This window comes from Monoraphidium neglectum, assembly GCF_000611645.1.
Source record: "Monoraphidium neglectum strain SAG 48.87 unplaced genomic scaffold scaffold02172, whole genome shotgun sequence".
NCBI classification, from domain to species: Eukaryota; Viridiplantae; Chlorophyta; class Chlorophyceae; order Sphaeropleales; family Selenastraceae; genus Monoraphidium; species Monoraphidium neglectum.
This window is the reverse complement of record NW_014011456.1, coordinates 1-10,179: the sequence shown is the minus strand read 5'-3', so window position 1 is coordinate 10,179 and position 10,179 is coordinate 1. Positions and strand designations below refer to the sequence as shown.

Genomic DNA, 10,179 nt, shown 5'->3' with positions numbered 1-10,179 from the left:
TGCAGGTGCTGGCCGTCCTGGACCCGGCCAAGTATCCCCTGCCTGAGCCCTACAACTACAAGGAGGCCGCCGCCTTCTTCGCGGAGCCCGAGGTCACGCCGTCCGACCAGCTGCCGCCGCTCAAGTGGGCGGCGCCCGACGTGGAGGGCCTCGTCGCGTTCCTCGTCGGTGCGCGCCCCGCGTGCACGCGCACACGTACACGCGCTCGCGAGACAGAAGAGCTGCCGTGTCGGAGGGCGCGCCGCGATGTGGGGCGTGGCAGCTGTGTAGGCTTTGCGGGCCTCTGGCTAGCGCACGTGCTGGCGCGGCCTCTCGGTCCCACCGGCCTCTGTCAGCGAGTGCAGCCGCGCACGCTGGTACTGTGATTGTCGAAACGCCATCCCAACACCTGAGAATCGACCGCGAACGAGATGCTTCTCACCCATCCAAACGCGACACCCATCCAAACGTGAGCCAAAGCCTTCAAGTCCCCTCCCCTGCCCCGCCCGGCCCCGGCCCGCCCGGCTCCCAGGCGAGAAGAACTTTGCGGAGGACCGCGTGCGCAAGGCGGTGGAGCGCATCAACGCGGCCAAGAGCAAGGCCAGCCAGGGCCGCCTGGAGTCGTTCTTCGGGCCCGTCACGGTCGTGCCCAACGCAGCCAAGGTGCTAGGGGCGGCGGGCGGCGCCAGGGAAAGCGGCCGCAGGCCGGGGCTGGGCGCCGGCGGCGGGTGGGGCTGCCTTGAAGGGATGCTGGGCATGAGTTGGGTGCGCTCACGCGTGATGAAAGCCGCGCCGTGGGGCATGGTGGCTGCAGTTGTCGCTGTCAGCTTTCCCATGGGCCGCGCCCTGACACCAACCCGCGATGGCGCACTGCGACAATCCCGCAGGCGGCCAAGGAGGCGGCGGCGAGGGATGCCGCCAAGGCGGCCAAGAAGAAGGGGGCTGCAGGGGCCAAGGCGGGCGTCAAGGGTGGCGTCAAGAAGGCGCCCATCGGCAAAGGGAAGGGCGCGGCGCAGAAATGAGGGCGACGACGGCTGCGTGCCGTGTGGCTCCTGGTCGGCCATCCACAGCAGCGAGATTGCCCCGCCTTGGCTCGTTGCCGAGCCTGCTGGCGGCCGGCGGCACCTGTAGCGGCAAGGCGACTGCGAGCCGGGCCGCTTCCTGCAAAACGGGCTGCTGTTGCCGTGGCTGGCGTGGGCCAACACGGGAGTTGAGAGTTTTCTGTACACCTTGCAGGCCGCTGCTCCCCTGCACCTTCCTCATCCCTTCGCAGCTTCGTCACCACCGCTGTTTTGCATCCGCTATCTGGAATAATAGACTCTGTAAATCCAAATCAAATGCCTCGGATATCAGGGGGCTGGCCAAGTAGACAGGTGTGCATGCCAGTGTGTTTCGCATTCAGCAGGGAGGCGGGGCGAAATAGTTTCAGCTGGCACATGGCATGCTGCCTGCATTAAATTGAGGGATGTGAAGGCGTATGGATGGGAGCTTTGCTCCATCAATGGTTAGCACGCACAAAAATCCGTATTCTGCTTCATTTGGCGCATGTGCTCAAGTTCTGGACGCGGGCTCGCCTCGCACAGCTTGGTGACTGTGCATCTGCCCAGGGGTGTGGGCCAGTGCAGGGCGACGACAGGAGGGAGGGCAGAGGGGCGCAATCTCGCACCAATGTAGCAATTGTAGCCTGACATCATACCTTCGCATGGAGGCCTGCAGCGCGACAAGCTCAGCTTGTGCGCCACTCTTCGCTCATTCGTTGTCTGCTTGTTGTCTGCGCTACTGCCCATGGGGCAATTGCACGGTGGTTGATGCTTTTGTCTCGCCTATCTTCAATAGCCGTTTTACGGCCTGTAGGTTTGAGCTACATAACAATCCTTTTCACTTGAGTCGTCGCGCCTCGCTTTTGGTTCGATCCGCCTGATCCTGCGCTGGTCGTCTCCCTGGCATGCTCGCTCTGGGAGGCGACACGCACCTATTGCGCACAGATCTCCTATTTGATCTCCTATGATCACCCCTTGCTCTCGTGGAGCGCTCGCGCGGTTGCTCTAGCTCACACACAAAAGGTGCGTGATCTGACTCAAGCAGCACACACCACTCGGGCAAACTTGATAGATCGATTACTTCACTAATCTTTGGTTGCCAGGTTCAGTCAGGCACCAGACCGTTTGAGCTGCCATCGCAGATCGGTTGACCACTCCAAAAACGCTGTGATTGCAGGCGCCAACGAGTCAGTGATTCGATCATAGGTGGATTATGTGTGACTTTCATGGCCACTCAGGCCCGTGCGACTTTGAACCTGAAAAGCTCATGGCGTTGGCGGCGGCGGAAGTGAGCGCCCTGGCGGTGCTGGGTGGGGCTGACCACAGCTTACCAGTCGGCACGCCGAGCGTGGTGCGCCGCAGTGTACGCCACGCGCCCACTGCAGCGATGGCGGCGACACTCCAGAGCGCAGGCGGCGACTTGGCAGCCTGGGGCAGCGCGGAGCCATCGGCCATTGCGCCGGCCGAGCATGGCGCGCGCTGTTCATCCGCGGACGCGGCCGACGGACAGCACCCGCCCCAGGGCCTGCTGCTCTGGGAGGCAGCCCAGATGCCCGTCAAAGAGCCGAGCAGCTTGCAGCAGCGGGCCCTGCGCCGCACGGCGCCTGACAACCTCATTGACTGCCAGCCGGGCGCGTGTTTCGAGGGCCCGCCAGCCGCGCACGACGACCTCGCCGCAGCGCCGACGGGCGAGGCCGACGCGCGGATGGCGAGCGGCGCGGCGGACGAGTCGGAGGGGGATGCAGAGCGGCAGCAGGCGCCGGACCCATTGATGGGCGACGCTCTGGCGCACGATGTGGCGACTCAGCTGCTGTACAGGCGAGCCGGGGTGGGGAGGTGGGGCATGTCTGATTGATTGGCAAAGCTTGTAAACCTTGAGAAGAGCAGCCCCATTCATCCGACGCCGCCAAAGATTGTCCACAGTCCACGGTCCGACTATAGTGGTATACTACCACAGAACGCACGACCCTGCCAAAGCGTCGCGCGCCAACGTACCCCACCCCACAACCCCACAGGCAGCTCGGCGACCGCAGGCAGCGCCACAAGCGGTCCACCCACAGCGCAGCGCCCGCTCACCAGCACGCCCACGCGTCGCGCCTGCACCGCGCGACCGCCGCCAGCGAGGGCGGCGGCGCCGAGCGCCGCGCCGGCCGCAGCGGCGGCGCTGCGCAGCCGGCGGCCAGCGGGCGCGAGTCGCGGCGGCCGCAGCAGCAGCAGCGGCAGCGGCAGCAGCGGCGGAAAGAGGATTATGAGGAGGAGGAGGAAGAAGTGACCAACCACGAGATGGGCTCAGAGCCTCCCAGCGTGAACAGCTCGCCGCTCCTGCGCCCCCTCGCGGCGCCCGCGCGCCCCGGCCGCAAGGCACGGCTTGGGTGCCCGGCGGCGGCGCATGTGCAGCAGCAGCAGCAGGACGGGCAGCCCAGCAAGCAGGCGCAGTGGCCGGGCGGCAGCCAGGGCACGGCCGACAGCGAGACGGATACTGGCGGCCGCGGGCGGCGGGTGCGGAAGCGGCCCGTGTGGCAGAGCAGCGCAGAGTTCGAGATGGACGAGAGCGGCGCGGCAGAGGGCAAGGCCGTGGCGCCAAGCCACCCACACTCGGCGCAGCCGGCTAGGAGCGGCGGCGCCGGGCACGAGCGAACGCCGGACCGGTCCCAGCGTCCCGGTGGCGGCGGCAGCGCCGCGACTAGCGGCTCCCCGCGCGCGCGGCAGCGCGCGCCGCAAGCCAAGGCGCCTGCGAGCGTCGACGCTGCAGGCATGCGCGGCGGCGCGTGGTCCCCAGGCCCCGCCCTGCCAGGCGGCGGCGCGCGCAGCCCGCTGCGCATCTGCATCGGCCCCAGGCCGCCGCCGGCGCCGAGCCCTTCGGGCGGCGCGTCGTCGCCGGCAAGCGACGTGGTGGTGGGCGCGGTCAGCACGGTGCAGCGCACGACGGCGGTCCGCCGATGCCTCAAGCCCGATCTCTCCGCCGGCCCCGGTCCCCGCGCCGCCCCGCTGGCGGGGGCCTCCGCTCCTTCCCGCAGCTGGATCGGTTGCAGCGGCGGCAGCGGCGCAGTCACGCAGAGCGTGCCCAGGGGGCCGTCGCCGCCCTGTGGCGCAAAGGAAGACGAAGGGACAGATCTGACAGAGGACGAGTACGAGGCGGCGACAACGCTTCCATTCATGAAGGTCGGCGGCGGCGGCGGCGGTGGCCTGCTCGCCGCCGCCGCAGCCGCTGCCGCGCACGCAGCACCCCCTGCAGATGCCGCTGGTGCCGCGCCGCGCGTGCGTAGGGCATCGCCGGGGCCGCAGGCCAGCCACAGCGCGCGTTCGGCCGAAGTGCCGGCGCTGGATGCAGATCAGCGAGAGCTCATCAGCAGGCTCCTAAAGCACAGCTTGACAGGGGCCGTGGGCCGCGAGCGCTCCGCCGAGATCACCAGCGCCGCCGCAAACGCGGCAGCCGCCGTGGCGGCGGCAGCGGCCGCGGCCGCGGTGGCAACTGCGCCCGGCGGCGCCGTGGCGGGGCGGGGTGTGGCGGCGCCAGGCGCCGCCGGTCGGGCAGAAGCCGAGGCTGCAGCGGCGCTGCTGCACGGCCGCAGCCGCGGCCGTGGCTGCGAGGTGGGTGCTGGCGCGGCGGCCTTGGTCGCGGGCCTCGACAGCTATGTGCAGCAGGCTGGATCCCAGGCAGCGGCCGAAGCCGAGCTGGCAGCCAACATGGCGGCCTTGTCAGCGCGGCTCGCAGACAGACCCAGCAGCGCGAGCGTCATCGCGGCCGCCGCCGCCGCCGTGGCCGCGGCCGCGGCGGGCGCGGGCACGGGCGGGGCCGCCGCAGTGAGCGCGCCGGGATCGCCCGTGTGCAGCTCCCTCGGCGCCGAGCCGCCTGCCGCGGCCTGCGGCGCGGCGGCCGTCCCCGCCGCGCCCTCGGGCGGGCAATCTGCAGGCGTGGGCCCGCCGGCACACCGCATATCGAGCCCGTTTGCGGCGTATGCGTCGACTCCCCTGGGCGACAGCGGCGGCGGCAGCGAGGAGGAGGACGAGGCCGAGGACATGGACTGCATGTCAGACCTGGAGCTGCCAGAGCAGGCTGTCGCTGCAGGCGCGCTCGCAGCACTGGGAGGCACGAGCTTCGCGCCCAAGCGCAGCCCCCTCGGGAAGCAAGCGCAGCAGGGGACGACGCCAGGCGACGACGGCTGCTACCATGCCGCGCCGTCGTCAGCCGCCAAGCGGCAGCGGCGGCAGGCGGGCGGCGGCGGGGGCGGCGGGGCGTCCGTGGCGTTCCTGGGCTATGGCGCGTTCGAGCAGCCGGGCGCTGGGGGCCTGGATGGGTGGATGGCCGCCCTGCCAGACGCCAGGGCCTCCGCCGACGTGGCCGAACCAGCGGCCGCAGGCCGGCAATGCAATGCGTGACGCACCCAGCCGCCAGAGACGGTGTGACAGGAGAGGTCGAGCGCGCGAACGCAGGATGCGCCCACTCGCTTCGGGTGGACGCGCGGGTGCGGCAGGGGTGGCTCCTCGCCGGATTGAGAGGGGAGCCGCCGCCTCGCCGGCCACGCTTCATAGACTTTCTTGGGCTCAACGCCCGCTCACGCTACCATCTTTCATTGCCGCCTAGTGTTGAGAGGATTCTCTAATGCCGAACGCTTTCCACTGACCCCGGCGGGCACGGCGCCGCAAGCGCACTGGTGTGGCGCCGGAACAGTCCCGCGGCGCGTGAGCCGCTGCGCTTGTGTGCCTGTTTGGCATGGTGTCGTTCTTGGGGTCAATTGCGCCGGAACCATCTCGGTATCTGCTCTGCCTCACGGCGGCGCGGCCATAGCCACCGTGCACGACGCGCCAACGCCTGCAGCCAGCACACAGCCGCCACCACACACGGCAGCGCCGCCGCCCGCGCCAGCTCGCATGGGCAGGCGCGGGCCTGCTCTGTGCGCAGTAGCAACCCGTCCCCGCTGCGTGCACGCGGGCAGGGGCAGCTGCGGCACGGCGGTGTGGGGCTTGCGGCAAGCAAAGCCAAGATGGGGCAGCGTGTGTGTGCGAGAGTTCCCCGGGGGGGATGGTGACTCGCTGCCTTGCTCACAGCCTTGCCGCACTTGCCACATCGACAGCATCACTGTATCAGTAGCCCGGCCCCCATTCCAGTTTTCACCGTACGCCACACCAGGATGCACCGGGGCGGGGACGCCCGCTGCGAAAGGCGGGCGCTGAGCGCCCCCTCCCGCCATCCCCCTTTGCGGCCATCCGCCGCGCGGCGCACACCCGTCGCCGGCGGCGGCGCGGTGCCAACCAGCCATGTGGCGCCGCCGCCCGGCCGACACGCGCCTCGTCCATCTAATCACGCACGTGCCTGTAGCGCTTTCCGGCCGCGAAGTCCCCGACAACGGTTGGGCTTTTTTTTCTTGCGGCTTCTTGCGTCTGTCGCTTTGTGGTCCAAGGCCTTTGACTTTGGCGCCGCCACGGCGCTGCGCCCGCAATCGCATCTGTCAATTCGGGCGCATTGCAAATGGTCTTTTGTTGTAACTCCATCGACTCCACTGCTTCCACCCCTGTCAGCCGAGCACCCGGCACATAGCAACCATGAGGAAACTGATGCAGCAGCAGCCCTTATCGTACAATCAACCGCACCTGTGCTGTTCCTCAGTCATCCTGCCCTTTCTCGTAACACCTTATGCAGAATACAATCCTTTTGAAGTTCCGTGTATTCTCTCGCAAGAGACGCTTGTGATCACTCCGACGGCACTTTCTTGATACAAAATTATCTTTGCTCAGCTGTTTATTTATCGTCTGATTTCAAGCTTTGCTTTCATGATCCTTACGGCTGCCTTCGGCTGACGCTGCAGCAGCACGCCCAGCGCGCTGCGCTGGCGGCGCGGCGGCATGGCAGGTGAAGTCGCCGCCGTCAGCCAGTACCCGGAGCCGCCCCACTACTACCGGCTGTACCGGGACGGCGCGCAGGCGGGGCCGCCCCCGCCGCCGCCAGTGGTGGAAGAGTTCACCCTCTTTGGGGCGCCATTCAACCTGGTGCGCCGCGTCAACGCTGCCGTTGCACCGCTGAATCTGTGGCACGCTCGCCGCGATGCGCCCTCAGGCTTTGCAGCCAGGCCTTGGCGCCTGAGGCGGGCTCCTCGCCGCTGCCCCGCAGAGAGAGCCGCTCGCGCCGCCGCTGGAGGTGGGGGCGCTCTTCAGGCCGCGCCCGGACGGCACCATAGGTGCGCCGCCCGCGCAGCTCATGTGGCTGCCAACCCCCTCGTCATTCGCGCGTGCGTGACCCGGAACCTATGCGTGCAAGCCGGTGGTTTTGAGAACTTCAGGTTGAAGGCACAGTCAACCACATACCTCAAGGCGCGCGCGCTCGCGCACCCCCGCGCCCGCCCAGACGCCAAGCAGGAGCTGCTGCAGCTGAACCGCCTACTGCTCTGCCTCTTCCTAGAGCTGCTGTCGGTGCTGGTGGAGCAGCCCACCGCTTACGCAGAGACGCTCACGCGCGTCATCGGGGCGCTGCAGAACATGCAGCACTTGGCCAACCTGCTGCGGCCGCAGCAGGTGGGCTCAGAAACGGCGCGTCCGCAAACAGCTGGTCGCGATCGGGCGTGCTCTTTGGGTCTCTTGGGAGGCAACGGCACGCGCTGCCCGATGCAGGGAAGAGGTGCATAGCAGGACAGGCTTGAGGGCTGCGGCCGGAGCGGCCCCAGGTCCTGCCTCATGCATGGTGTGTACGCTCTCGTCCGATGCCCCACGACCTCCGATAACGCGCGCTTTGTGTTGGTGCGGGCGGTGCCTGGCTGCAGGCGCGGCACACGCTGGAGCATATGCTCAAGACCCAGATCGCCAGAAAGCGGGAGGCGCTCGCCGGCCTGCGGACCGAGGTAGCGCGGATACGGGAGCAGCTTGGCGCCACCGTCGCGCGGTTGGCGGCGGCGGGCGACGACGCGGCGGAGTCCGCGCCGCGGCCCGGGGCCGCGGGTGCGACGGTGGAGGGCGGCGAGGGCCGTGGCGCGTCGGCGATGGACACCTCATAGCCTTCAGTGGCTCCTTATTGCTCACTGCAGTCGCTCGCGCGCCTTCCTGCGCAGCTGCTTGCTCTCATGTCGTGCCAACATGCGTCAGGTAATTCACTTGATCAGCTGTATCACTGGCTGCACACTGCGGAGGTTTTAGGTCGGCACAAGCACTGGCAGCAGCTGGACTGAAGCTGCTGCTGCTGACCAGCTGCCGTGGATATGTCGCGTTTGACTGACACGCTCGTCAGAAGCCGATGTCAGCTTCCGACAACACAAGTTGTCAGCAACAACACGGTGAACAGTAAGCGGGCACGCGATCACAAGTCCACGAAGGCGGGATCTCACGCAGTCCTTTTTGTTGAGCCTAGCATTCATCGTGCAGCAAAACGTGTCTGGGTGACATGCCCTTCGTTACGGGGCCCGACCTGGGACCACTCGTGCAAAATCATCAGCGGCGCAGCGGCGATGCGGGCGCACAGTGGCCGCCGCAGCAGCCATGCGCCATGCAATTCAGGCTTTCGCAGCCGCGGAAGAGGGCCCTGCCATTTGCGTCGCTCGTGACAATCTCCCGGGGCGCCGCTGCAAAGCAGGTGCGCATGTGAGCCGTTGCTCTTTGCAACCGGGTTGTCGCATCCGCAGGCCGCACGACATGTTTGAGGGGGTGTCATGTCGTGGCTTGAAACTGCCCGCCCATGACACGCTTTTGTGCAACACTGTTGTCAGCCATAGTTGCCACCATAGTCCTGGCCTAAGCAGCAGCCGTCCTCTTGGCTGGATCCTTGCCGCATGTTCATCACACCCATGCGTGTGTTCTCACTCATGCACGCCAACGAGAGGGCACGCCCCACCCATCGCACCGCCGCGTCTTAGAACGGCCTGCTGCTGCTGCCAGTGACGACCAGCAGAGGTGTGGGGGGCGCCCGTGGCGCTGGCTGTCCGTATACAACGCTTGGGGGCCGCTGCAGCGGCTGGCCTTTGTTTGCCTGTTTGCGGCTGAGCTCGCCCCGTGTTGCTAACATGGCAATCGGCAGTGGCAAGCAACCACCAACCCCTGCTGCCGCATGGACCCTCACGACCCGCCATATGTTGTGGGGACGCCCCGGCATCTGATATGAACGCGACGGCGCCCCGCAGGCGGCCAGCGGCGGCACTATGCGTGGGATGGGACCCGCATCAAGGCGGTCAACACTGACCTGCTCGGGGACGGTTACACGCACGCAGGTGCGTCGCGGGCGGCCCGCGGGCGGCCCTGGCGCGGCGCAGGGTGTTGCGCGAGGGGGGAGGGGCGGGCGTATGCCCGCAGCCAGAGGAGGCGCCCCCCGGCGCGGCCGCCGCGGAGCCCAAAAGCAGGAGCTGGCCGCGTGCCAGCCGCCTGACTCGGCGCCCTGGGGAGCCGAAGCTGGAGGGCTTGAGCTTGCGCGTGGCCGTCGCCTCATGCGCACCCACCCCCTCACTGTACCTTGTGAACCCACCGACGACGCTCCCGACGACGCTGAGGCCCAACGCTAACTCACAACCCCATGACACGCGCAGCGCGGCTGCTGGACCACCTGTCCAACGCGCGCCGCGCGGTGGCTGCATCGTTTCTGCCGGACAGCGGTGACGTCACCGGCGACTACTGGCAGTGGCTCAAGTGGCGCCTGGCGCAGGTGCTCCAGGGGGCAGCTCGGCCACGCCTCCTGGGCAGAGGGAAAGCTGGGGGTGGTGGTTGCAAGCAGCGCTGACTGGATTAGTTGGGCAAACGGGGTCCTGCCTGTGGGAATCCGGGGCAGGCTGAGCGGCCGCGTCACGACGGCGCTGCCTTGAACAGTTGAGCAAGCTGGGCGCGTCCTCGGGCGCCCCCTCTTGTTGACCCCGCGCTGGCTGCTGTCCTCAGAGCGCCGCGCCCCGCGCCCCCGCCCCTGCGGCCGCCCGCAGCGCTTCTGCAGCGCGGTGGTCCTGAACTTTGCGACGCAGTCGCTGCTGACCGCCGTCGGCGTGGGGGCGCAGAAGGCCCTGGCCGCCAGCGCTGCAATCGTGGGTACCATCCTTTGCATGCACGCGTTTGCAGGGTCCCCTATCCGCAGAGCTGCCAGCGCGTGTGCTGTTTCACCGCCTTGCATCGAGAGGCGCCGTGCTGGGCTGCATCAGAAAGCCTCACGCCTCCGGTCATCACATCTGATATGCAGACCAGGCGCACACCTGCAGCTCGT

At 68.0% G+C, this 10,179-nt stretch overlaps 3 protein-coding genes across 3 annotated transcripts; all 3 read left to right on the top strand.

Moving 5' to 3' along the window:
- Positions 1–2,286: 2,286 nt before the first annotated feature.
- On the top strand, positions 2,287–5,399 carry MNEG_10085 (hypothetical protein; the record flags this gene model as incomplete). The annotated part of the gene is made up of 2 exons (XM_014041445.1): positions 2,287–2,855; positions 3,035–5,399. 2 exons carry the CDS (start codon positions 2,287–2,289, stop codon positions 5,397–5,399), a joined length of 2,934 nt encoding a protein of 977 aa, XP_013896899.1.
- A 1,464-nt stretch (positions 5,400–6,863) lies between these two features.
- Positions 6,864–8,005, top strand: MNEG_10084 (Cofactor required for Sp1 transcriptional activation subunit, putative; the record flags this gene model as incomplete). The annotated part of the gene is made up of 4 exons (XM_014041444.1): positions 6,864–7,007; positions 7,129–7,195; positions 7,363–7,529; positions 7,775–8,005. The coding sequence occupies 4 exons, from the start codon at positions 6,864–6,866 to the stop codon at positions 8,003–8,005; spliced, it is 609 nt and encodes a 202-aa protein (XP_013896898.1).
- A 383-nt stretch (positions 8,006–8,388) lies between these two features.
- MNEG_10083 (hypothetical protein) lies at positions 8,389–8,577 on the top strand (the record flags this gene model as incomplete). Its single annotated transcript, XM_014041443.1, has 1 exon — positions 8,389–8,577. A coding segment is annotated over one exon (189 nt), but the record flags the coding sequence as incomplete, so codon positions are not given.
- Between the last annotated feature and the right edge of the window lie 1,602 nt (positions 8,578–10,179).